The following is a 27,111-nucleotide window of genomic DNA, read 5'->3' as shown; positions in this document are numbered from 1 at the left end:
AACATGAGAGCATGTAAGTTCTACCTAAGCGCTCTCCCAGGGCTCGGAGCTGAATAGGGAGCGCTCTAAGTATGTAAGTGATGTAAAGTGATGTAAAGTAAGGGTCCATGACGAAATAGGAAGTGTAATATGCCAAATATAGTCAGATAACGAAAAGGGACATACCAAGGGACTGGTTGGACGATGGATGGATGCTCCTGGATGATGCACGACGCAGGGCGCTTAAGCGCGAGAAAGCGCGCAAGGTGCGCATGTGGGAATACTGCGCGTTGTGCAGGAAAGTGTCGCACCTATGGCGCGTTTCGCAGGAAGTGGTGCACTCCATGGTGGAAGTCATAGTGGATGATGGTGCGAGTTGTGCCATGAAGGCCAGTTGTCAGAATTTGTAAAATGAGCCCATATGAGCCCACAGAAACGCGAGTCTCTACAGTGCATTCCTCTTCATAGTCTCCTGGTATCTACCACACAGGTTGAGTAGCAACTTCTGAGTGACCTCGAGAGCCTAGTAATTGTGAACCGACTGATTAAAACTGTATTATCAAACTCAATAGGAATGGAATGGCTTGACTGATGGAGCTCCTGAGGTGTTGCATCTACAGGTGCGATTGCGATTGTGGTGCGGACACGTACAAGTTCTTCGTCTGAGTCATCTGAGTTGGACTCTGATGAGGACTCAGAGTCAAATTCAGCATTGGACTCTGGTAGATCTTGATGCTGTGGCATGATGCGCAAAGGTGAGAGGACTGGTGACTCGAAATTGAGTGGAGCTGGAGGAATCTGTATTAGTATCACTGCGAGTTTATATGCAAAACTCACGATCTTAGACTGGGTCTTGCGCTGATAGGCGAGCATTGCAATTCAGAATGTTTTGGGGACTCGAGGGCGACACCACGCACAATTACATACTAAACCTGTAGCACGAGTAGCGATTACACACAAATCAGCAACCCAAAAGTAAAATACACACCTGTTACGCTCCAAAAATGTCCAAGTACAACTTGTAACGCGTAATGACCCATGTGTGGTGTCAATGTGGTAATTTCCAGTGCACAATTGTACCCTGCCAAGAGAGGGCAGCATCATAAGAAACGCATGATGAGTACACATGTCAGTGACTCATCAATGTCATTATTATCATGACAAACCTATTATTAATAATATTCTGAAACACCCGAACGTGGTGAGGAGTCGGGCCTTGTTGCGAGAGTGAATGAGTGTTCTGGCTCATAGACAAGTGGGTCCTGTACAAGGGCGCCGTGAGTGTGCCCAAATAAATTATGGTAGCCACCGAGTTATTTCAGTGGATGAGCATGACAGAACTGCCTTTAAAAACACCTGAATTACTGGAACTGCACAGAGGTCCAGCGCACAAACATACCTTGTCCCAGAAATGTTGAGCTTGCTGGAAGTAACCGCACCACAGTTCTAAACCTCCACCCAAGGTCTGTATACCAGCAAAAAGGCCCTAGATTGTACAATGTTGATAACAGTCAGGACCTGAGCGGTCTGCTTGGTCTGTTTTCCTTCAATGAATGCTTGCAATTCCCTATAATTTGTCAACAGTAAGTGGCAAATGATGAGCGAAATTGGCATCCAGTCTTTATGAAATGGTTTGCAGACCTAGCATAATGGTGTATGGCGACTTGGATAAGATATCTGGATACATGTGCGCCACTACTGATTAGGATCTGGAAAAAGGGAGTGCATATAATCAGTTAGGCTCCATGAAGCACTGGGACACAGCAAGAGAAATAAGCGACGAACATCAATGATTTTGTTAGTCATAATCTTCCCTCTCCCTGATGCCCAAAACATAGTGTCCATGCTGCCATAACAGTTGAGAAAGCAGTGGGCTTGGACGTAGGGATCCTGGGACACATCGTAAACGTGTTTGGGAGTAAGTGTTGAAGTGGTAGGGTCGTTGAGCCTTGGTGAGGTTGGCTCCATTTGCGATGTTGTGGTTGGGCATCAAGAGTCTAAGGTAAGCGGAACTCCAGGAAGGTAGTAGACAAGGGTGCACTTGAAAAAAAAATACAGCTGGCAGAATTGCGGGAAGGCAGAGGTCCAAGAGAGAAGTATTGTACAATAGGGGTCTAAGCAGCCTGCCAGGATTGTGTGTACAGTGTCTGCAATATGGAAAGTACAGTGATATCTATGGTAGAGTTCAGTCCAGTGAGGGATGGGTTAAAAGAGTCGTCTCTGAGAATGAAGAAATATGTCAGTGTCTACATAATCAACAAGGAAATGATCTCCGGGAACAGCAAAGTCCGGAACAATTAATACACCATGAATGATAGAGTGAAGCATGATGAATTCTGACGAAGCCAGGGGTCGCGCGCAAAAGTGAGTCAGTCGCAAATGTTGATCAATAATACGTTGTGGACCCATTCATGCATCCATAGTTTGTGTCATATACCATATATCCGGTTACAGATCCGATCCAGATCCGATGAACATATCCGTCGTCCGGTCCACAGATCCGCTTTGATTCTTATTTCATTTCCTGTTCATATAACTCTAACTATTGTTCATCTCCTTTCGGTATTCCTGTACACCGGTATACCGGTTATCCTTTACTTCCACTTTGCTTACTGATCCGCTACACTTACGAATCCGCTTTTACTTGTACTTCATTCCCGGTTCATGATTCGTGATCCATCCGACTTACCAATACGCTCCACTTAGACTTTGCTTATACTTTTGTACATAGCCTCACACCTTTGCTTATTGATCATTCCGTTAGCTATCCGTAGTATATAAACCTTTGTATATGCGCTGTAGTAGATCAGTTCGAATATCATCTTAGATTGCACTCATTCCGTCTGGACTCTAAGTCCCTCTGTTATCCGTCCAGACTTGAGTACGCTACTCTTGTCTACTCCGAGACTTAGGATAGATTCCTATAGTCTACATATCCGCCTCTGTCTTCGGACAGTCCTCACCCGTTAGTTTCTAGTCCGGATCCGATCCGGATTAGCCGTTACTCTATATGTTCGATATCCAGAAGTCTTAACGGATCCGTTGCAATACTTATCCGTTGCGATACAAGACTTATCCGTTACAATACTTATCCGTCTCACTAGACGCGATACTTTAGCTCTCTGAAATAAGGGGCAAGACTTGGGAAAGGGGCACAGCGCACGAGCTGAGGCCGAAGCCCTTCGGATCTGATACTACTTGAGTACGGTCTTAACAGTTTGAACTAAAGCAAGATCTAAAACATTGCTGCCAACTGTGTGCTTGAACATAAACAAGATGCGACAAAAATATTCTTGTCATTGCTGTCCTTGTCGTTGGTGCGAATCAGGGCACAGTCGCGTCACTCATGGCCATGAAAGCTCGGGTTACACCGCAATAGTCTGTAGTGAGCTTCCAATCCATGACAGACTCATAATTGACCTTGAGGAACCGATGCTCCTGGACCTGCAATTGTTTAAGAAGAGCAAGTTATCAGTGAAATGAATGTTACTGACTGTATCTTGTGCTGAAAGTCTTAGCCACGTTTTTCCGTCAGGAAGTGGTATGTTGTGGGCAGGTAGAAAGTTGTTGAGGAACAATGAAAGTTTCTTGCGGAACTGCGCAAGGCAGGGTTGGAGGTGTTCTCTTCATTGAGTTGCAAAAGGGTTAGTGAGTGTTGTGGGGTGCCAAGGTAAATATGTCCGCCAAAAGGCTGATCATCTAGGTCTTCTTCCTCAAGTTCTCGCTCTGAGAGCATGACCTTATGTCGCTCTTCATCAAGGTAGTCGATGCGGCTCCAGATGAGCCTGGAGACAAATGTCATATGATCTAGTCGAAGTATCTAGTAATATGCAAAGGATGAACAATGAGTCAGAAAGCACGATCTAATAAAGTAGTACCTGATTCACGATATCCTTCCCGTTTGTTTGCAATTTGTATGCACGTTTAATCGGTCCATGTTGCTTCTCATTCGGTCTGGTGCTGAAGTTTCGAGCTGCTCCTTTCTCCCTAATGTCAATAAATACATGCTTTGAGGTGTGAGCCTTGGGGAAATTCCAATTTTCGTTGCATAATTGCCAAGGGCCTCAATATATTCCTGTGTGATAGTAGTGTTGAGTCATGGTGATGGGCACAAACGATTTGGACACGACTTATGTCTAACAGTTCCTGAAACACGAGGATCTCCACCTCTCCAGCTGCAAGAGTACTTTCAGTATGAACATCAAGAGATACATACATATCAATGTGAAGATAGCTCACTATGCACTTTAAAAGTGCATAGCCAGCTTCATCTTCCGCACGTGTGAGCACGTTCTGTGCTGTGTACACGATTTGCTATCAAAACCATGAGAAATGAGTAGTTTAAAAATATAGCACATGAGAACGTACCTTAGATATATCCTGGAACCTTGTTGCTGTCAGTAAAATAGATGTTGGTAACACGGTCAAAATGATTGAGGTTTCGCCATCGCAGAAACACATCAAACCTTAAAATTAATGACATATGAGACGCTGATAATAGAGTAACGACTGGGAAGGGACTTACTGTTCATCAACCGTCTTCTCAGCAACACGTCCCAGTGCCTTGAGGTGTTTCTTGCACTCATCAAATAAGTGATCACCAAACTTTCCCTTATGGTAAACATGTAGCGGATCTTGCGAGAGCGCATCGTGCGGGTCTGACAGCCTAACCTTCCAAAATGCATTCTGATGGTTGTGAGATCACGTAAGTGAGAAAGACACATCAATCACGCACCTTGATAGGCCTCAAGCTCTGTTTTTTCAGTTCTGCCTCGCCCACAACATGGTCTCTGGACCATAACGCGACCCGATTTTGTGCATCTTCAACGGTGCGCTTCGGGTAAGTTGTTGAATGGTCGGTGAGCGCTTCTCTTGGGACCAGGCAAACGGGGCAAGGACAGCCAGATTTGAGGCCCCGTATTAGCGCCATCACACACCTAATATTATAATAATATAAATAATTTGTATTAGAAATGACGTGTCAATGATAAAAAACATGGACACTCACTGCTCTTCGTAATTGGCTAATAGGATCAGAATCAAGGGAAATAGCCAGCGTTGAGTTCTGTCGTAGCACTCGTGTGCGAAGCCAGTTGCAGATAAGAGTATGATAGTTACAAGTAGGATTGAAAATGACTCGTGCCATACGACACGCTTCAGATTTGTATAGGAAAGTTTGCTGTCTTCGTCTGAGTCCTCGGGAACCTGTAACAAGGGGCAAAGACCATCAATTCTTCCAGTTGAGCGTGAGTCATATGACAATGGGAGGACTTACAATTGGTAACCACCCGACCATGCGCCCTCCTCCGGTACCATCAACATTTCTGATATCAACTGGTAGATTCCCGCAACGGGCGATTACCGGGTATGCTTTGACAGTACCAGCCAACGAGAGATGAGTTTTGTCGGCATATAGTATGAACGCAAATGGCGCTCCATTCTCAGGTAATGATGACTAAACGAATTGAAATTTATTAGTTAGTCACATAGTATATAAAAAATGGGCAGACTTGGAGATTCCACCAGCGGTCTCCCGTCCATGGCTCGTGGAAGAAGCGCTCAAAGCAAGTCCCATCGTGCTTATAAAGCTGCTGAGCGTCCCAGACAAAGTGCGGAGCCAACAACGGATTGGCTAATAGGTCCATTGCCCAGTCCCACAAAGGCTGCGAATAAAATTCATACTTGATCACCTCCTTCTTGTACTCAACGGGTATAATGTGTTTTTGGAACTGTATAATTAAACACGGTCATGTACACTTGTTACAAAGGTAAAATAAAGTCACACTGCTCTTACTGGTGTCAACTGGGTAGACAACCTAGCCCACGCGGTCATAACATCTGCGTGTGTTTTGAACGAAAACTTTGTGTGTCCATCTGCAACTCGCCAGATGAACTTCAACAGCTTGTTAGTCTGGTCCTTATTCAGCACGGCTTTGTGAGCGAGCTCAGCGAACTCGAAGTCTGCACAACAAGTAAAAGGGTGCCAAGGTGTATCATCAACAATGGGTGAACGTGTTGCCAATCCACCCCCGTAAGCAGAAAACGTCTCGACAGTTTCAGGGCGACCACTGTGGGGATGGAATTCTGTCTTAAATGTGTCGGAACGGGCTGATGTCGTTGCTGTAGCGGCAGAAACTGGAATGAGACCTGGAGGAGGTGCTGCCCCTGCAGAGGCGCTAGCCATGCTTGTATCAGAGTTGGAACCTAATGAATGATATTAGTTATGTGACTCGGGTCAAAATACAAACACATACATTGTCGTGCCTCAGCCTCAATGCTCTGCGTGTCATCAAGACCCCCTTCCAGCCCTGCAGCAGGATAATCGTGGCCACCAACGTCATGATCGTACACGTCTGAGTCAAGTACAGTAGTAGGAACAGATTCCATTGCAGCTGCACCTCCTGATGAGTCTGCAAGCACAGGGGCTTGAGCAGATGCACCAGTGGGGTGATATTTCTTGTTGCGATGATGTTCTGATGCGAAAAATTTCGATGATTATTAGTGATTGATTCAGAGGAGATCAAAATGTAAAATGACAATGAACTGTGTTCTCCTTCGTTCAGTATTGAGTGTACTGCAGCCCGTGCAAATTCTCTGTCCTCTTTCCTCTTTTCCTTCCGTCGAAGGCAGCTTTTCTCGTGTGACTTGATGCCTCTGGATGTGTAAGCCTCGTTACAATATTGACATTGGACCTTGATGGTAGATGCAGAAGTTTGCATGTGTTTACGCCCTGGACCTGCGGCATTGTTTCTGAGTGCAGGCATATGTAGTAGTGTATAATATAAACAGAATGAAGTGTTGGAGTGGATTCAGATATGCGACATCAAAAATCGTTCGAGGTATAATCGGAATGAGATTGCAATCAGTTGCTGACATAACCGAACGCTTGGAAGGCGCAAATGTACCCTTGCAAGTTACCAAAATAATGTCGCCTTCCTTGGATTGATCTAAGAATATACCATGGTTCCTTGGAAGGATCATGCATTGCGGATGCAATACGGCTAAATGATGTCTCAATTTGGAATCATTGCAAGGTACCTAAGGAATTTTCCGACATAACTGGCGAATTCCATGCACGACACCTAAGAGCATTCCACCCAAGAGAAGGCACAAAGTTAGCAGAAGAGCAGAAAAGAAGAAAACTAGAGGCACAGAACGAAGAAGACGAAGACATAACCGACGACCCAGATAGTAACGGGAGTAATCAAGAGCATGCGAATGAAGAAACAAGACGAAGACACAGAAATAATAGAAGAAGATGAAGAAGATGGAGAGAGCGAAGATGAAGACGGAGACAAAACAGTGGAAGTGTCAGTGATAAGCAGAGGTGTTGGCAATGAGGGTGTCGCTGTTTTCAAAGGGGGGCACATGGAGTAGGGGACCCCCAGGCAGGGGGCGGGAGTAGAGGAGAGTTTTGGCGGTGTTTGGCAGTGTTTGAGCCGGGTTTAGCCAAGGAGAGAGTTGTTAGAGCCTCCGCATGCAGTAGCGGCCTTCAGGTCTTTGTTGTCCTTCGATAGCAGAGTCTTCGGGCATAGCCCACTCCAACGTTTGACAGGCACACGCGCGAGAGGACTTCAGTGATGAATGTAAGTTTGCTCCATCCCCAAAAAGCTTTCGGAGCACTCTCCTCTGCTATAACAAGGTCGTTGGGGATCTTCAGTTGTTCTGGTACATTGCGCAGCTGATTATGGCCGGGCTCCACTGCAGCCGGTAGCGAGGCATTGAAATACCCAGGACTCTGTCTGCTCAGGATGCATGAAGCTACCTGTAGGAGATGAGCGCTGAGCGTCAGTGAACTTTGAACTGGCTGAGGAAAATAGTTTGAAGGTCTGCCTGACCTTCAACATTGCAGGCACATTCAAACTCAACGCTTAGAGTCCAAAGCACGGTGTAGGCAGAAGGAACACAAACAAGGAGGGCAGACGCCCACAGTGACCAAGATGAATAGTGTCATTATACATTATCAGACATGGAACAAATGTAAAGTATCAAGGAATATGACAATGAGACCTATCTTCAATCCAAACGCGCAAAACCATATCCAGACAAAGACCCTTCGCGAAGAAGGGAGGGGCAAAAAATCATGTGATAATCATCAACAGGCCCGAGGGCCCCAATTGAAGACGATAAACCCTGGCATGAGCCAAGGGGTCTGCCTCGCATTGACAGAAACACAACCATCAACAGTGAAGGCAAGCCTGCAAAATCCTACCATGAGCATGGAGATATGGAACAAACATATAACAACTTACGACCATGGCAAACATGAAAGAAGCGTGTGCGTTACAGAACGTCAACCAGATCCGGATACATTTTCATGAATACCATTACTGGCATTTAGATTTGACAGGATGTGCTCCCGATGAGCTTCCACTTCACTGTGTAGGTACACACACGCCTCAGGGTGCAGCGAGATCCAGCCGACAGCGTATGACAACAGTTTGACATCACAATAGAGCTTTTGAAAGCGATGGCCTATGAATCATAAGCCATAGGTCTGATATCGGATAACGGTTCACAACCCAGGGAGACTGAGTCACGCTGCGCAACGCACAGAAGCATTGATAGACTCCCTCGAAGTCATCATCGTATGCTTGGTACACAACTTGCTCTGTGAGCAACGCATCATGCATCATGATCATGTTTGGTCTCGTCCGTGTGGATAGGAAATGGGCTACCTGCGTGGTATGCGCATCTCTGTGTGGTTATACACTGGTCCATGATATGACTGCGTGGATTCTGTATGCGAGCACTGGTCTGGTCAATTTGACTGGGTCATATGTGCTTGTGTGGTATGCATCAAGTGAGTTTATCAAGTACTTTTGGGTTTGTGGTGTAGAGACTCACGTTTCTGCAGGCACATATGGGCACATTTCGCACCTTTTCACAACTCATGACAATTGGCCTTCAATGCACAACTCGCACCATCAGCTATATTCGACTTCTATCATGTCCCCTAGTCGTTTTTACACATAACGTGCAGCTTTCCTGCGAAATGCGCCATAGGTGCGGTACTTTCCCGCACAATGCGCAGCATTCCCACATGTGCACCTTGCGCGCTTTCTCGCGCTTAAGCGCCCTGCAAGCGCCCTGCATCGCCCTGCATCGCCCTGCATCGCCTATCATCCAGGAACGTCCCTCTATGTCCACCCACCTCATTGGTACGTCATATCCCTTGCCTCGTGGTTTGTAAACAAGCATTGCAGTGTTTATTACATGTCATTACGTATTCATAGCGCTTATTGCTCCTATCCCTTCCGCTTCCAATGTGATTTCCATAGTATAAAGTTTGCTGACTTACTACTCCATCATTATTACTCCCCTTTGCTGTACTTCCCTCACTATTGGGTTTTACCTTAAAGTAGTAGTCACCACTTGGGCGCACTTTGTGTTTCCAATGGTTATCGTTATCCGCCTATACTAGACCTTTATCCGCACTCATTATAACACTTGCTTCGCATTTGCACCGCTTTGCACATCCGCTTCCTTATCCGTTTCCTTATCCAGTATTCTCCGCACAACGCGCGCCTTAGCGCTCACGTTCCCACGCTCGCGCTTACCTTAGTGCGCTCTCTCGCGCTTCACGCTCACTTCGCTTTTCTTCTTGCGCTTTCGTGCATCCATCGCACTTCAAGGGTCTTTCTTTCATCTGGTTCTGTGTTCAGTAGCAGTCCCCTTTAGGGTCGAACGTTCTTGCATTCTGCGAGTATAGCAGCTAGGCAGAGCCAAGACTCACTTATACTGGTTGAGCATTTTTAGATATTTCATATCAGCCCAGCCAGGTTGAGATCGCCTCAGTGGGTCAAGGAGCACAATGTCGTATGCACATAGATGAACGTACAAATGCACTGATGAACCACGTCCGATGCATTAGGATGAACAGTCCTCGTATGCGAAGACAAAGCCACTTGAGCCTGATGATCACATGCGGTTCAAATATCAATGATATGGGTGCGTGATTATGCACTGGTGTGGTCAATATTAAGGGTTTATCAAATAGTTCTGGGTCGGCGGGTCAAGGAGGGCAATGCCACACGTGCACAGTCAATGCTTTTGACATGAAGTGAGAGCTATAGGTATTTGGATGCAAACTTGAAATAAAAGCCAGTGGAATTGGGAAGAGTCTAGGCGCCTGGCGGATGCCACCCTCATAGACGGGCTGTGCCACTGTTGAATATTGAATATCCTAATCGAGCCATCGGACGCCGCGGAGATAGGCAACTCGGTCGTCTTTCAAAATTTCAAGTTGCATCTCAGATTTTGACTCCGTTCTTGTCAAATCTGGTCGTTACGACTTTCAATGAACATATACTCGGTGAGTAGATTATACCACCCTAGGCCTGTCTTGATTGCAATTGGACCAAGTACTGTCCCTACAAGTATTACTCTCGACATCCTGTATTTGGATCCACTCAAAATTCTATACACTGATGACATGGACACATAACTAATAACCGGAACCTCCGGTGCCACCAGTGAGACTACACAGCAACCTCGTCGTGCCAGTGCAGCCAGACAAGCGCCCGCGGGTCCTCTCAACTTGACTGCATCTAACCACCATCCAGCGAGTTTTGAATACTGCAACCAAGTGCCCATTCTCTTGCAAACATCCTGTTTAAACATCTCCATCTCCATTAAATACTCGATCGTTTTACTGCCCAGTAGAACACGCTTACTGGGCAGACTGATACCCAAGTATCGTTTCACGACTCAAAACATATCGCAACGTCCTCCGGACCCAAAAGATCGAATTTGCAGCTTCAACTTTGATCATCCAATTAACCTCGTAGGCGTACGTTATCCCCTCCGAGATAACGAGCACCGTTACAATTTCTAACTATAGTGTTGAACCCAACTAGCGCTTTCCCGTGTTCCATTCCTTCCAACCCACAATCGGTGTGACATTCTAATATCAAGATCTGTCGATGAGTGGCTACGATCAGTGTTAGTATCTCTTTCTCTTACCCCTTGTTGCGCTCTTTGACCTCATCAACAGTTTCTCAAACATCTGCCGGACCTTGGGAGAAGCTGTCCCGTGTCGCTGTCCTGGGTGCTGAATATGATTCCCCTGAACGCCAGCCCCATCCGAAATGTTTGGAAGGGACCCGAGTGGACCTTCTCAAATTCATCCACGGATTATTGAACGAACAAAAGAAGAGTCGAATCATTTGGTTGCATGGCACGGCAGGCGTCGGAAAATCTGCTGTAGCATTCACAGTAGCTGAGAGGATGAAAGGTCTGAAAGTGACAGAGGAGACGAATATCGAAACAAGGCTCGCGGGAACATTCTTTTTCTCGCGCAAGCACACGAATTGCAGCACGACCGGTCATTTCTTTGCGACACTTGCTTACCAGCTGGCGACCAATTTTCCCAGCGTCCAGAAGGACGTGAATAGAGCTATCCGCGAGAATCCTGCGGTTCTAGACTCCAGCAAGTCTCTTCGCGACCAGATGAAGGCGTTATTTTACCAACCTCTCTCTCACCTGCAATCCAGGCTGCACGAGTGTCCACCTCCGGTGTTTGTTGTCGATGCCCTCGATGAATGCAAGCCCGAAACCGTCGCTGATCTGATCTCTCTCCTTGGCCAAGCCCTTCGTGATCCTGATCTTCCTGTGATCCACATTCTGCTTACGAGTCGCTTAGAAGAGCATATCCGTAAAGCCATTCAGAAAGAGGAGATGCGGTCGCTGGTGTGCGAGATACCGGTGAACACTTCTGGGGAGGGTGTTGCTGGCACCATCTCGTTAGACGGCGATGATGTTGACAAAGATATCTATCTTTTCTTGCAGTATTCTTTCACAGAGTCGCGAGGTCGTCATCCTGATTTCCCGCAGCCCACCGCAGATGAACTCACGCGGCTGGCGAGTCGAGCTGGGAGACGTTTCATCGTGGCATCTACGATGATGAAGTTTATCGATGACGGATACAATGATCCCCGGGATCGCCTTAAGCTCATGCTCGAACTAACTCATGAACTGCTACCTGGAACGGAGGTGTTCAAGTTATACAACTGCATTCTCTCCACCTGTTCGGAACCCAACCGGGCATATCAGCACTTGTCCATTGTTGCTGCCCTTGCAGACCCTCTGCCGATCTCACAGATTTCGAAACTCCTTGGCCCTGGTCAAGGCAGTGATGTCGCAACCATACTGGTACAGCTACGATCTTTCATGGATGTTCCCGCCGACAACAGCCTCCCCGCGAATATCTACCACTCGTCCATTCGGGACTATGTTTCAGACTTCTCAAACTGCAGCCTCCTTGGATTAGAACCCATCACAGCATCACATTCCCTGCTCGCTTATTCCTCTTTCCGCTTGATGATCCAAGACATTCCAGAACGCACTGCTCTCATAGATGCGCTCTTGGAATTGAAGTCGCAGAACCAGTCTATGGAACCCCACGACCTCCGGAACTTGCAACAATCATTAGCCTTCATCGTTGAGCCACCAGAGCCGCTCCAAGTTCTCATGGACCTGTTATGGCTTCGGGGAGTACGCGGGTCGGGTTTGCGGTCCTGGCTAGGGACTTCGGACGGACGTGCGTGGCTGCAGACCCAAGGTGGGGAAGACTATCTGCGGACCCAGAAGGGAGAAGACTGGTTGGTGACCCTGGACGGGGGTCATTGGCTGCAGACCCATGCGGGGGACATTTGGTTGCAGACTGAGAGAGGGAGTAGTTGGCTGAAGAGCGGGCGAGGGTGGTTGTGGACTCAGAAACGGCGACAAGTTGCCGGAGACACTGGCGAGCAAATGCCATTAGAGACTTGGAATGGGCAAGACTGGCTGGAGACCATTAGCGGGCAAGGCTGGTTGGAGACTTCGAGTGGGCGAGAATGGTTGCAGACCCAGACCGGGGGAGAGTGGCTGCACACCCAGACTGGAGGAGAGTGGCTACAGAGCCGACGCGGGGAAGAGTGGCTTCAGACCTCAAGCGGACAAGTGTGGCTGCAACAGAACCCGAGCGGCCAAGAATGGGTGCAGACAGAGAGGGGACGAGAGTGGCTGCAGACCCAGAGTGGCGAAGAATGGCTCCAGAGCCGGCGACAATGGTTGGACACCGAGAGCGGGAAAAAGTGGCTGGACACCGAGAGCGGGCAAAAGTGGCTGGAATGGAGGGGGGAAGAGTGGCTGAACACCAAGAGCGGGCAAAAATGGCTGGACACCGAGAGCGGGCAAACGTGGCTGGACACCGAGAGCAGGCGAAAGCGGCTGGACACCACGAGCGGGCAAAAATGGCTGGACACCGAGAGCGGGCAAATGTGGCTGGACACCGAGAGTGGGCGAAAATGGCTGGAATGGAGGGGGCAAATGTGGCTGCCCACCGAGAGCGGGCAAAAATGGCTGCACACAGAGAGCCGGCAAATATGGCTGCACACCGAGCACACCGAGGGTGAGCAGATGTGGCTGGAATGGAGGGTGCAAAAGTGGCTGCACACCGAGAGCGGGAAAAAGCAATTGGACACCGAGAGCGGGCAAAAATGGCTGGACGCCGAGAGTGGGCGAAAATGGCTGGATACCGAGAGCGGGAAAAGGTGGCTGGACACCGAGAGCGGGCGAAAATGGCTGGACACCAAGAGTGGGCGAAAATGGTTGGATACCGAGAGCGGGAAAAAGTGGCTGAACACCGAGAGCGGGCAAAAATGGCTGGACACCAAGAGCGGGAAAAAGTGGCTGGACACCGAGAGCGGGCGAAAATGGCTGGACACCAAGAGTGGGCGAAAATGGTTGGATCCCGAGAGCGGGAAAGAGTGGCTGAACACCGAGAGCGGGCAAAAATGGCTGGACACCGAGAGCGGGAAAAAGTGGCTGGACACCGAGAGCGGGCAAAAGTGGCTGGAATGGACGGTGCAAAAGTGGCTGCACACCGAGAGCGGGAAAAAGCAGTTGGACACCGAGAGCGGGCAAAAATGGCTGGACGCCGAGAGTGGGCGAAAATGGCTGGATACCCAGAGCGGGAAAAAGTTGCTGGACACCGAGAGTAGGCGAAAATGGCTGGATACCAAGAGCGGGAAAAAGTGGCTGAACACCGAGAGCGGGCAAAAGTGGCTGGACACCGAGAGCGGGAAAAAGTGGCTGGACACCAAGAACGGACAAAAATGGCTGGACACTGACAGCGGGCAAAAGTGGCTGAACACCGAGAGCAGGCAACGATGGCTGGACAGTAAGAATGGGAGAGACTGGCTGGAGACACAAGGTGGGAGGGAATGGCTACGCACACAGGGCGGGAGAGAGTGGCAGCGCAAAATGCAGACTCCGCTCGGGCATGCGTGGCTACATACCTTTTACGGGCGAGAGTGGCTACTGACCCACAATGGGCGAGAGTGGTTGCTAACCAAGAGTGCACAAGATTGGCTCATAACCCCTGGAGGGCGAGAGTGGCTGCGGACCCCAAGTGGGCTACAGACCAGGCGTGGCCAAGAGTGGCTGCAGACCAAGAGTGGGAAAGAGTGGCTGCAGACCATGAGCGGGCGAGAGTGGCTGCAGACCATGGACGGACGAGAGTGGCTGCAGACCCAGGGTGGGCGAGAGTGGCTACAGACCCCCCATGGTCAAGCATGGCAGTTGACTCCTGCAGCATCTGTCTGGGTGACGATGGAAGACTTCTCGAACACGTTGCAAACAATCAGCGAGTGCGCAATCATCCCACCATTGCCTTTCCCGCCAGTTTTCCAAGCAATCCAGGAGTTTAAGAGCTTACCAGACTTCTTGATGTTTCCAGTGTTCCTGGCGTTAAGGCCCCAGGATCATTCCATCTCTACATCCCTACAAGATTGTCCAGACATCGAGGTCATTCATGCTATGACCGCATTCACGATTTTCGCAAACGAAGCACGGGATCAAAGTCGATCAGCGTCTGACGCTCTGAAGTACGCATGCCAAAACTGGGTCTTCCACCTCTCACGAGCTCCAAGTCCAACGGACGACATGCTCAACCGTGCATTCAAGGTCTTCTGGGATCGCCACCTCCTCTCCTGGCTTGAAAGGCAGTGGTGCTTGAAGGGCTTGCGGTCGTGCCTCCTTGCGTTATTCGAAGGGCAGAAACTTGCACAGGTATGTTCCCAATGATTTTTGTGTATTCGGCACCTGACCTGCGCACAAAGGAACGTCTCATTGAAGCTACAGGGTCATCTCTGTCCCGGGTCTGAAACTGTCGATTTTATGCAGTGGATGTCATTCTGTCCTGTTATGTCTTATTGATACTTTTCTTTCATGTTACTCGCGTTGTATCTACATGATTCAGAATGTTATTTATGTAAGTATAGAATGTCGGTGTTTACGTGTTGAAATCCATCGCAGTACAAAATGACAAAGATGCATTTTATAAACAAGTTTTTGTCTAGTTCGCTTCGAACTTGCTGTCCTCGTCCTCGCTACAGATGCCGGCGTAGCAGAGCAGACTGACAGAATGATCACTCATTGAATGATATAATTGAATTGCTCTACATCCCGTACAAACGAGGTGAAAGCTTTGGATTCTCACGTTCAGTTTCGTAGCTAACCAGAGATTTGCATCCTCGAACCATTCCTAACCCTTATCGACTTCGACTTGGATATGCATCTGCCTCGACGTCAAACTGTGATCTTCGGGACTTGCATCCACTCTCCAGCATCACGAATCATCGCCATTAATTAATTCAATGCTTTTCTCTAGCTCTTTGCTCACCCCGCAAGTCTCTTTTTGTAATCATCATGTTGAATTATACTTAAACATAAAATACTTCATTAGCATCAATCTTAATTCTCACCCTTCTCCCCATCCTCATCGCACCCACCGAACGTAATATACGGATCATCAACGTCGTCAACCTTTTTTAGGTCGCCGCCGCACCCTCTCATTCCGCAACCTCTACACCACCTCCAGCATCTCCGTTTTTCCACCGGGAAGGCTAGCGCTCCCTTCAAATGCTAGGCCATGGAGAAGTTATTGGGGAACTTCGAATATCATGGGATGAGCTACTCTATCATGGAGATGAAGAGTTCGGTGAGTGACCTACTTCTCATTCATGCAAATGTACTAACATTCCGTAGATCTACTACTATCTTTCACACCCATGCATAGTGTCCAACGATTGGGACGGTGCACTGTTTGATGTGAGTGACTCTCGATTCCTAGCGCTTAGACAACACCACCGTCACCACCCATATTCCCCGCATCCACCCAACGCCAAACCTCGACCTGACCGATACTGAGCGTTCACCCCAGGACGCATGGAGAGGTACCGGCATGACATGAGTGCGTGACGCCAAAGGGAAAAGAGGAATAACAGAAGGGGAGAAAAGTGTTGGGTGTCCTTGTCTGTTCATGCGGCGAACCGTTGCATCCCTGATCAGTCCAACATTTTGTTCACTTTATTCTATGTATATGCTACTGACAATTTTTCACATCTGCTTGTTCCCAGACTAAGTTCTTCCCCTCCCTACGACACCCGGTTTGGCCGTCCTGCTCCAAAGCCTAGTAGTGGTGCATCACCCTTCATTTCTTCACCTCCATTTCCAGCGCGCAACATATTTTACCACCGTCCTCGATGCCCACCATTTCTGCTTTGTCTACACCAAACACCGTCGACGCGAATGCTGTTGAGTTGGAGCACGCTGTATTGTCTGGTTAGTTGACATGTCGACATGTCCTGTACATAGTTAACTGTTTGTAGTTGTCTGGATGACGAAGAGCTCGAGTTTCTTGGGATACATTGGTCAGACTACGTGAGTTCTGCCAGGTTCTGCCACCCTCCTTTCGTGTGTGTTCTGCTGTGGACCATGGATCTGTCTGAGGATGGGAGGGTAGTGTATGATGACGACCAGCTTTTATATCCTGGGTGTACTTCTGGGCACGATTCTAATCGATTTGGCAAGACTCTTATCCTAGGAGACGGGTGACTACAGCGGGTGCTAAGAACGTGGTCCGCCTCGTGACGCTCTGCTGGACACTCTGGCTTGGGCTTCACTTATCCGAGGCCAGTCCCTATACTGAAATTTTTTGGGTTCGGTTCTGGTTCGGACCGGAAAAAAAACGAACCGGACCACGGCAGCACTACCTGCAATTGCGAAAATCAAGTTGATTGCCTCGGTGCCAACTATTCTTGTCCAGTTATGACGCATGACGATAGATGACGCGGACGATGGGTCGGGTCCATTTTGATCTTCCATTGACTCGTGGCTTACTTAAGACTCATTCAAGCTCATTACCGTGAATGTCACGCAGCGCTGGCTTGGACTGAAACGAATAAGCCAATCCCAATGGAAATGAATCACGGGCCAGGTCAAAGCTTCAGATGAGTCTGTACTACTGCACTTTGAACTAAAGAGATGTTCCTCGAATTTAGCGTCTTCAAGGGTGAAACTCGTTCACCGTGACAACTGAGCAATCAGTACTCAGCAACAAACTACTTACATGTCGTGTGGTCAACCATACTGCACCAATGCGAAAGCAGAAAACACGACTCACTGTCGCTCAGCGCTCACTCAGGCTGTAAACAAAAATATGCGACCCACCACTACCATGCCGGTGAGTCATGAAGTTAGATGAAAACTACTCATACTCACAGTGAAGGCGTTAACTATCCCCTGGCAGGTAAGGTCAGGGCAGCATTCTCCGGCGTCTCCGATTCCGGTGGGTCCGCAGAAGGTGTAGGAACATATCCTCATTGACAGGCATAGACATTGTCAACCTGAAAGCGGCAGCAACGGCAAGGATGAAGGAGAGACGCATTCTTTGTGAGATGTGATATGGGCTTCCAAAAAATAAATCTGAAGGGGACAGTTTGCCTTTAAATGTTCCCTGTCTACTTGCCAGAACACTCCTTCGAACAGATGACGTTTGCATTGCCAGCAGGTTGCTAGCAGACCTCAGGATTGATTTACTCTGTCCCTGTCATTTTTTTGGCATAGGAAAGGCTGGCAATGTGTAATTCCAAGGGCCGTTGTTGCATACGGCCTATGATAAGTGATACGACAATCATTCAGGCTGGAGCCGGGCTCATGGATACTGAGAGACATTCAGAGTCTCATCGTGCATGGGGGAACACAAAACTGGATACCGGGATCAGTGCTTGATCGGCGAGATAGGTCAATGATAATACGTATCTTTGTCCGGCATTCCTTGACCAATCAGAATCATTCTTTCGACTGCTCATACTTGCCATTCATTTGCGATAAGAGATTACACTATGTCCGACATAGGGTCTTCGACCCCAAAGGACAACGAATGTTATGTGCAACCACATCATCGGCTTGGGTCTGAACGATTAATTTTATTTAATAATCTATCATACAAACCAATTTCAGGCTACAGACACTGAAACCTCCGCTGCCCTCTCCGAGTCGGAATCACCATACAACTGAATGACGTCTCGCTCTGGCCTGCCTATTCGTTCATTGTCGGTTCCCTCTGTAATGCCCGATACAGTCCCTGTAAATGCTATAGCTGTAATTATTGCAGTGTCTTGAGTGGACCACTCGTGTGTAACCACCCGCCCCCGTGCAACACGAATAATGATGAACAATTGAGCGATGCCCTAGTCCAATAAAGATGACTGATGTCAGAAACGGGTGTAACTCAGGTTTGTTTGCTTACCTGGATTTTGCCAATAGACAGGAAGCATAGAGTGACAACACCGTCAGAATGCATACCAAAGGACACTATAAAAATAATAGCGAAGACCGAGTATAACGCCGCACACTCGATGACCATGAGGGCGATGGCATCGTATGTGCTGGAATCATATTGGGCCATAATCTGCTTCATACGCCCTCGCATGACGAACAAGCGATTCGTCACGAGAATGGTATAAATCACGGTCTGCCCGGCTTCGATGCAGAGGTAGGCGAGCTCGATGGGGTTGTTGTAAAATGAACCATTGGTCCCCGCCTGGTACAGGACAGTGATAGACAAACCTGCTTGAGATGTTAGTGACTGTCATCGCTTGGTGAATGATGAACCGCACCGATCATGGCAACATAGAGTGTGATCATTGGGACCATCACCCACCTTGACCAATTCCATATCACAAAACATCGGTAGAGCTAGATATGTCAAGCATCAGGCTTGTAGCAGACGTTCTGGGGAACTATGAGGCTCACGGGCAGAGCTTGCATGAACCACCCCTGAATGTGACCACTAGATGGGGCGTCAATACTAGAGGTCTGCAGGTGAACGGGCAAGGACACTTACGTGGTAAGCGCTATAAAATTAATCCGATAACTCATGAAGCCCTCGATTAGCGCAAGCGGACCACCAGGCGCGTCACGAAGATCGATCCAAATCATCTCTGTATACTTTGCGTTCATACCAAAGCTTATCGTCCCCAATACGAACGTGATGAAGACGTAGAAAAGAAGCGCGTGACGATGATCTGCAATTTGTCCCCCATATCGAGGATGTTGCATGAGAACAATCCAGGCTTGCACTGTAAGGAGAAAGAATACGCCTATTACAATACATAAGTCAACTTCCACATTGTCGTATTCGAACGAAAACACACCATAGAATGCACATGCTACCATCATTCCATCAAGGCGAAATCGTTCCATGGACAGATTCGTCTGTGGGGCTTGAGATGACATGACACCGGATCTGGTGACAGAACAGATAAGAGGTTAAGCAAGACACCGAGACGAAGTACTTGCTAAGGTGCAAGTGATGAAGAAAACGAGTGGAGAGCAGCCATTATATGAGAACTCGGGTAAAATTTCTACTATGAAAACAATGAGCAAGCTGTCGCACACATGAGGTTAAGTTGACGTTGACGGTTGGAAATGTCACTCACAGACAACAAACATCAAATTTTGACATGCGGGAGCTTGTACATAAGGCCAAGATAAAACAGGCCAGTGAAGCTGAACTTGAAGGGGTTAGCTTTTTTGACAGGCTACTTGATCTCGAGCGTTGTAGTCGATTCAAAGCCTGCCCTGTACTACATGTTGAGGTTGCCGATTCCAAGCTTGTGTCAAGGCTCGGTTCTTGTATACGCATTTTTGTACATTTAACCTCAACGTGAACCTTCGCGCCATGTACCTCAGCTTCACAGGTGATGGTCTACGATGGTGCTAAAACTTGCCAGGCCCAGCCGTAACCTGGGGTAATGGTAGAGCGAGAATACTAATGATTCACAATTTGAACACGGTTGGTTCTCTGGATGCCGTGATTACTTACATAGAAATCTCTAGCGAGATCAGTTTCGACCCTTGGTCGACCTGGTCACCTGGTCCCTTGCGATTGAATAAGGGTGAACCTTGTCAATTGAGTCCACACTGGCAGAAGCATGCTAGAATATAGATGCGAGGAGCATTACTCCAAGGAGAAATCATGCGACAACCACTGCAGCGTAAAGGGCCCGGGGTCGGCATGCGGTTATGCCTCTAGGAGCGGGGAACAAGAGACGGAATGGCGCTTACGGCACGTACAAAGAGGTGGTATTATGTAATGGATGACCATGCTTTACGTAGAAGGTGTTCCGCGATGCCTACAGCTGGTGTCACTTTGTCACCGTTTGAAATTCAACCAAAAAGTCTGAGAGTTCGATGGTGTCCGGGAACTCGAGCCCGCTGGATAGTTCGGGATGTGTGCCCGGGTTCAACGTTTACCCTCAGCTTACCATGACGGTAGGGTCTGATATTGTTAGAGGGTGCCCGCATGGAACCCACAGTGGCGTGCGGGTCTGGTGCTGCGGGTTACCAGTTGGTGTAACGGTGGCGCCGAATCAGGCGTGCAATATACGTTCTGGCTTGCATTTCTCACTCCTGTCTAAACCATTGCAACGCTCATTTGTTATTACTTACTCTACGAGGCTTTCGGCCGAGTACTTTACAATCCGTCTTTCCCTTTGCCTCCGTTTCCGAGTCTCTCCGAGTACTGAATAACTTAAATACCATACCTACTCTTAGAGTCTTGGTGTTTTGTGGATCCCAAATTGCAGACTTTTACCCTGTCATTCACCCGAGAGTATTCTGTTTCGTCTTCGAGCCACTTATTACACTAAATATATCCAAAAAGTCTATTTGAATTCTTTCTAAAAATAGCATCAGGATCCCTCTCTATAATGAAATATCTTGAAGCCTATGCTACTGCACATCGCATTTTCGAGGTTTCTGACTAGATCAACAAGTACTAAGAACGGACTATACAAACCGAGGACGAAGCGCTTGATCCCGCGGAACCAATTCGTGTCGTCCCCATGTGCATGCTCCACCCGTAACCCTCTTCTTGGCTCAGGCATGTACTCCACTTTGTGTTCTGAAACCTTCACTGATCGAGCCTCGTCAGAGCAGTGATCTATTTCACTCTCATTCGCATTTTTGTCCCTTACTAGACTCGAGAACATAAAAATACAAGGGACAGCCAAGCTAGAGATCAGAATTCTACATATCCACCATGTGCATGGAGATTTGACAGCATACAAGATTTCATTTTATCCCTGTTGATTTGATTGCAGCAAAAATAAGCCTTGGTCCTGGAGCTCTGGAGGCCGAGCACTGAGCAAGATGTCAACAACGCTGAGCGCTGACCGGTCGACCCCTAGTAAGTTAGCGTCGCAGCACTGATCGCAGCACGCTCCATATATGATAGGGTGCAGCATGTGCTCTCAAGCTTGCTTTGTCTAACAATATAGCGTCAGACCAACGATCATTTGTTTTTTGTATGTTGGTTGTGATAAGGAGGTGTTGGTAATACGCAATGGGCGTGCCACGGCCGGGTAAGGCCGGGCGCCACCGCTCAAACTTTATCTATTTCCTTCGGACCGGATAGAACTCAGGTAAATACAACGTTGCTGATCAACCCATGTGACACTGACATCGAGGAAGATTGACCAAGAACTATTAATGACTAATATCTTGCAGTGATTTACTGACTGTCAAGGGAATTTTGTGCGCTGCTCGATTGCGGAGCCCAAAACGCATTCATTGCGCCAATACACTTTCTGATGGTGGTGGTCCACTAGCACATCCTCGAAGAGCGGATCAATTGTTTCCATGGGACTCCTAGGCTCGGCGGCACTCCAAAGCTTCATCATGTTTCGTTTGACAGAATGACAAGATCGATGCGACTAGCTGTAAAGATATCTACCGCAATACGGAACCTACCTCCCAAAGATAATAGTCATCGATATGCTTCCAATTCGGAAACGTTCTACTGACTGGTGACGCCCCAATCCTTTTTTGACGGCAAGGTGCATCACAGTGTGGTCTTGAACCAGTACGGGATTACGCCGCTTGTGGAGCTTACTGCTAGTGCGGGGATTTCTTGGACTAGCAAAGATGCAAAGCATGATCGCGATTTGCCACAGTTCCCTTCGGTCAGCTTAGCAAGATGGAAGCCTGGGCCCTTAGCAGCACTTTTCGGAGCTCACCGGTCACCATCCAAAGATATAATCGTTCTATCACCCAACAAGTGGCTCACCATAAGAACTTGCTGTATAGACAGTAGCTCTCGGTTTCAAAGATGAAGATGGAGTATCAGACCATTACTTCCTATATTTAGGAAATCGGTTTACCTGTCCTCAGAAAACATACTAATCCCGAATGAGTCAGATTCTATTATTTATATGGTGTTTGAAATTGTTCATTGACGCTCCTCAGACAAAATGAATTGCCCAGCCTGCCAGCGCATAGAGCAGCAGCCTAGCTATAATCGTTTCACGAAGTCTCAATTGCGTGCTAGGTGTCACATGAGTGGAGTTCTTTGGTTTGGTCATACGTAATGCATTGCAATCTGCCATTCCTAAATCGACACCGCACTTGCCTGGTGAGCGTGACAGTGGCTCCAGCATTTTTCATCTACAAAAGCGGGGAGGAGGACCTCGGAAGGATGGCACCTGAGAGACTCTTTCCCCATCCCCTCCGTGCTTAATATGTTCCTCACATGGAACTGGCAGACTGGGGCAGTCATCTGTGGTCTACTAGGCGTTGCTGTTTATTCCTATCGTTCTCGTATATCTAAATTCCGTCAGCTGCCCCTACCTCCTGGTCCACCGGACCCTCCTCTTGTGGAGTAGTATGTCGTGGCCATGCCATGATCGTCATATAATACTGATGTACAACAACAGTCCACCCAGGAAAATCGCTCAGTGGATAGCAGAATATGGACCAGTCATATCTCTCAATGATGGAGAAAACGTACTAGTCATCGTCGGACGTCACGAGGTATGACCAAATTTTGTAGGATATTACCATTGGGGTATTCACATCTGACAGGAAGCGCTTGATATCATGGAGAAGCAAGGCGCATGCGTCGCAGACCGTCCTCGTTCAGTCGCTGGCGGTGACATACTTGGTGGAGGAATGCGATTCGTCCAACTTCGCTATGGAGAAAGGTTCCGCAAATTTCGCAAGTAAGCGACCCATCAACTGAATCAAACCCTGACCATCTCACCATCCTGATCACATCAGAATCACGCATTCGCACCTCCAAGTGAAGACTGCTCAGACTTACGAGCCGATACAGTTCGCGCATGCACGTGAGGTTATTCAAGACATACTGGACGAGCCCAAATTGCACCAGCAACATATCAAGCGGTTCGTCTGTCCCCTATTCTCACTTTTCGGCTGGTGACATCTGCGCATAGTTATGTAGCAGCTGTAATTATGCATGTCGTCTATGGGAAAACAACCCGTACATCACTTGATGACCCATATCTACTGCGGCTGCAAAGGATGGTCCCAAGGATTCAGAGTGCGATGGCACCAGGCGCGTACCTCGTTGACAAGTACCCCATCCTCAAATATGTCCCTGGTTATGGGCGAGATTTGAAGGCATGGGGACGGGAAGAATACGATATGTTATATGGCCAGTTCAAGTGGGTTAAAAGTCAAGTGGTACGGACCCTTCTTCTCTTATTACATCAATTTCGTCATGACCTGCAACAGGAAAGCAACATTGCGCCCCCCTCAGTTACAAAGGATTTCCTCCTAAACGAAGAAAACAAATTGTCTGACGCAGAGATGACATATATTTCTGGGTCCCTTGTCGGAGCAGGCTCCGATACGGCAAGCAAAATAAATTGACGCGCATCAGCTCAACCTAACTTGCGGAATCTTAGACTGCTGTCGGGACTTCAACGGTGTTAATGGCTGCTGCACGTTTCCCAGAAGCACAAGCTCGCGTACACGAGGAGCTGGATACTGTGGTTGGCAGGGAGACCCGTATGGAGGTAAATCTCATTTTAGTTCAAAACCGACTGACCTAGTGCCGCAGCTCCCACTTTCGAGGACTGGTCGCAGCTTGTTCAGGTTCAAGCCTTCATTCTGGAAGCTCTTCGATGGAGGCCTATCAACCCAACAGGTGAGGCAAGAAGGTACATTTAAGGTCATTTGGTTGATCAGCATTCCAGGATTCCCGCATCGCGCAACACAAGATATAATTTGGGTATGTCGCACAAAATCACAAATCAAATCCGAGTTCATCATCATCACAGAACGGCGTGTGCATCCCTGCTGGCGCCATCGTTCGTGGAAGTAATTGGTTAGTGCACGCCAGGATTCACTTTTACAGTCTTTCACTTCGTTCTTCAGGTGCATCGGGCGTGACCCCGCTGTCTTTCTCGATCCCGAAGTATTCAATCCACAACGATGGATCGGTGAAGACGGAGAAATCAGAGAGGACATGAAGATATTCACTTTTGGTTTTGGAAGACGGTAGGTATCAGCTCCTTATTTCACTGGGTTTCCGCTGACCATATCTTAGTGCATGCCCGGGGGTGCATATCGCTAGACGGTGAGCCGACAGCATGACTTCATGACTACTTTGTCTCATCATCCACCACGTTTCAGATCAGTGTTCATCGCTGTCGCTCTTATGTTCTGGTCCTTCACGGTGGCAGAAGACCCTGACAAACCCATTGACGACACTGCTTTCACCCCTGGTGTGGTATCACACCAGATGCCTTTCAGCTTGGTGTTCAAGCCCCGCATTGATGAAGCATTTTTGAGAAGCACTTTCTGTTAGACGGCATATATGATATATAATGCTCTCGCTTTGCGTGGCTGTCGGTACAGCGATCTTGGTATCTTTATGTAACTTTTAGGTTCGTTATAGTTTCTCTTGTTAGCCATATTTCCTGCTCTGCATCATACGCCTGCTGTATAAATATTTAGAATAACATAACGATGCAGTTGTATTTTGATACAGCTTTGTGACAATGCAAAATCATGAGTCCCCTCGTCACTCCTTCGAGTGCAGGAGACTGCGGGATTGATCCCTGGCCATGCAATTGCAACAGCCGTCAACTGACCACTGATGAATTGGCTAACACGTCCGACAATTACCTTCAGCGTAAACCATCCAAGAGGCAGATCCCGCTTGCACAGATTTACAAACCTGCAAGACACTTGATACTAACACCATATTGCTCTGCAGATGCCTCAGTCGAATCAAAAAGATGGACGTACAAAACAAACTAAGTGTCCGGCCTGTCAATCGTCGAAGAACCACTTGTGCATGGGCGGAACAATTAATGTACTAGCGACAATTGCGCGTCTGACGTCAAGGAAACTCCATTGGGTACATTCATCACGATGGTGGGTACCTGTCTGTGATACGATTCCCAGATGATCCGATGCGTTTCGAGTGATTCCTAGTCGGGCACGAAGACTTCAGCTAACCTTGCAATCGCAAAATTAACCGTCCCGCTAAGTGATAGTGATAAAGGTGTAAGCAGACCATTCTCAGTGAGTAGTCTCAACCAAAACTTTTATCCCTCTTGTAAGGCTGGGTATGAGTTCGAGAGGGAATTGTGAAGGAAACGACACAGATACGAGACGAGTACGGAAAACGTTAGAGACGGAAACTTCCTTTGAGGCGTTCGGGCGTGCTTGGAGCGGGGAATCACTGTATGGGATTCTGCTGCTGATGAGTGTACATGGGCTGTATATATACATTTTCAGATAGTTAACTAGGCCAGAATGAGCACGAGGAGCATATGGCGAATGTGAAAATGAACGGTCAAGGTAAGGGGATCGTGGAGTCTGAGCACAAGGTAAGATAATGAAAGAAAATGGAAACGGATGTACTATCCGCGTGTCTCGGATGCGAAGAGTTTGCCCTTCGCATCAATCAGTGAAAGGAGCGGCCCAGACATTAGCGGCAATGGGAGCGAGGTAAACGAGTTGAGTGTAAAATACTGCATAATTGACATGGCTTATGTCAAGACCATGCATTTCTCGAGCGAGTGCCCCGATTTCGTCCAGAGTAGATTTGACAGGTGCAGGAGCAGGAGCGGATACGACGCGCTTGGTTTGTACCTCTCGTCGTGCGTCCTTCCTCTCTTCTTCTTCGTCAGAGTCCCAACTTGTACGCGATGGTTTAAGCTTGGATCCACGAGTATCATGCACAGATCTAAGACGACTGGCAATAGGTTGATTCAGGACTGCATCAAACGCGTCGTCAGAAAACACCAATCGCCCGACCTCCAGAACTTTCTCAAAATCAGCTTCTTCGATATTAAGACGTCGGCCGATAGCACGTCGTGCGGAATGAGGTAGTCCCTGCCAGAAGTATTGGTCACGTTCACGCGCGGAAATCTTGGAGTTGGCTACTAGCCAGACCGCGACAGGACGAAATTGACGGTAGTACTGAAGTAGTTCCGTTTCTGTGGATATATCTGAATCCGCTGTGTTGAGGATGATTCTTTCTAAGTCGCGCATGGTATAGCGTGCGCGGGGGTATGATGCGATGATGCTCTTTTTGAAGGTGGCATAATCCTTGCTTTCGTATCCGGTCAGCGTGACCCAAAATCGCTTCGTCAGAACGTCCGTATATCGAACTATGACCCTGCACTTTTGTTCGTCCGTGAGCGCACAGCAGGAGGCCAAGTCTTCAAAGAGTTCGAAGAACTCAAGAAGCTCGAACGTTGCGCCATCAAAGTTAAACAAAGGCGCCTTGTTGGATCCAGGGCCGGGCATCGCCAATATTCCCTTGTTTGCGTTCGACATGAGTGGCGCAATTGAAAAAATAGATATTTATGTGTGATGTGTGGGATGGACCAGAAAACTGAAACGGTACGTAAGGTGGGATTAGAGTTTGCGAGGTAGTTGCAGTGACCGAAGGATTCGAAGGAGTGATTTGAACGGCGGGAGCAGTTGTAAGGCTTTATATGAGTTCGGCAGGGAATTGCGAACGAAACGAGATGAAAGAAG

At 48.0% G+C, this 27,111-nt stretch overlaps 5 protein-coding genes across 5 annotated transcripts; 2 read left to right on the top strand and 3 right to left on the bottom strand.

Annotated features, from left to right (window-relative positions):
- Positions 1-2,184: 2,184 nt before the first annotated feature.
- Positions 2,185-2,388, bottom strand: DFJ58DRAFT_661193 (uncharacterized protein; the record flags this gene model as incomplete). The annotated part of the gene is made up of 1 exon (XM_041382196.1): positions 2,185-2,388. The coding sequence occupies one exon, from the start codon at positions 2,386-2,388 to the stop codon at positions 2,185-2,187; it is 204 nt and encodes a 67-aa protein (XP_041243424.1).
- Positions 2,389-3,493: 1,105 nt separating this feature from the next.
- DFJ58DRAFT_728542 (uncharacterized protein) lies at positions 3,494-6,743 on the bottom strand (the record flags this gene model as incomplete). The annotated part of the gene is made up of 12 exons (XM_041385599.1): positions 3,494-3,799; positions 3,867-3,966; positions 4,196-4,293; positions 4,348-4,366; positions 4,505-4,665; positions 4,715-4,916; positions 4,988-5,184; positions 5,255-5,434; positions 5,490-5,708; positions 5,774-6,183; positions 6,234-6,452; positions 6,524-6,743. The coding sequence occupies 12 exons, from the start codon at positions 6,741-6,743 to the stop codon at positions 3,494-3,496; spliced, it is 2,331 nt and encodes a 776-aa protein (XP_041243423.1).
- A 1,810-nt stretch (positions 6,744-8,553) lies between these two features.
- DFJ58DRAFT_791243 (uncharacterized protein) lies at positions 8,554-8,806 on the top strand (the record flags this gene model as incomplete). The annotated part of the gene is made up of 1 exon (XM_041390307.1): positions 8,554-8,806. A coding segment is annotated over one exon (253 nt), but the record flags the coding sequence as incomplete, so codon positions are not given.
- A 9,431-nt stretch (positions 8,807-18,237) lies between these two features.
- Positions 18,238-19,919, bottom strand: DFJ58DRAFT_412501 (uncharacterized protein). The gene is made up of 8 exons (XM_041380279.1): positions 19,749-19,919; positions 19,609-19,696; positions 19,464-19,555; positions 19,154-19,409; positions 19,063-19,099; positions 18,927-19,005; positions 18,557-18,876; positions 18,238-18,497 (listed from the first exon to the last, which is right to left on the bottom strand). The coding sequence occupies exons 3-8, from the start codon at positions 19,543-19,545 to the stop codon at positions 18,264-18,266; spliced, it is 1,008 nt and encodes a 335-aa protein (XP_041243421.1). The 5' UTR covers positions 19,546-19,555; positions 19,609-19,696; positions 19,749-19,919; the 3' UTR covers positions 18,238-18,263.
- A 2,910-nt stretch (positions 19,920-22,829) lies between these two features.
- On the top strand, positions 22,830-25,077 carry DFJ58DRAFT_746122 (cytochrome P450; the record flags this gene model as incomplete). The annotated part of the gene is made up of 13 exons (XM_041387439.1): positions 22,830-22,972; positions 23,025-23,121; positions 23,173-23,309; positions 23,368-23,493; positions 23,544-23,793; positions 23,845-23,943; positions 24,018-24,120; positions 24,173-24,259; positions 24,309-24,343; positions 24,393-24,439; positions 24,490-24,612; positions 24,662-24,691; positions 24,748-25,077. The coding sequence occupies 13 exons, from the start codon at positions 22,830-22,832 to the stop codon at positions 24,920-24,922; spliced, it is 1,452 nt and encodes a 483-aa protein (XP_041243420.1). The 3' UTR covers positions 24,923-25,077.
- Positions 25,078-27,111: the final 2,034 nt, after the last annotated feature.

The sequence above is a fragment of the Suillus subalutaceus genome (assembly GCF_016647625.1).
Source record: "Suillus subalutaceus strain FC151 chromosome Unknown DFJ58scaffold_60, whole genome shotgun sequence".
In the NCBI taxonomy this organism is placed as follows: Eukaryota; Fungi; Basidiomycota; class Agaricomycetes; order Boletales; family Suillaceae; genus Suillus; species Suillus subalutaceus.
The sequence above is the reverse complement of the archived record's forward strand: the minus strand, read 5'-3'. Positions and strand labels throughout refer to the sequence as shown.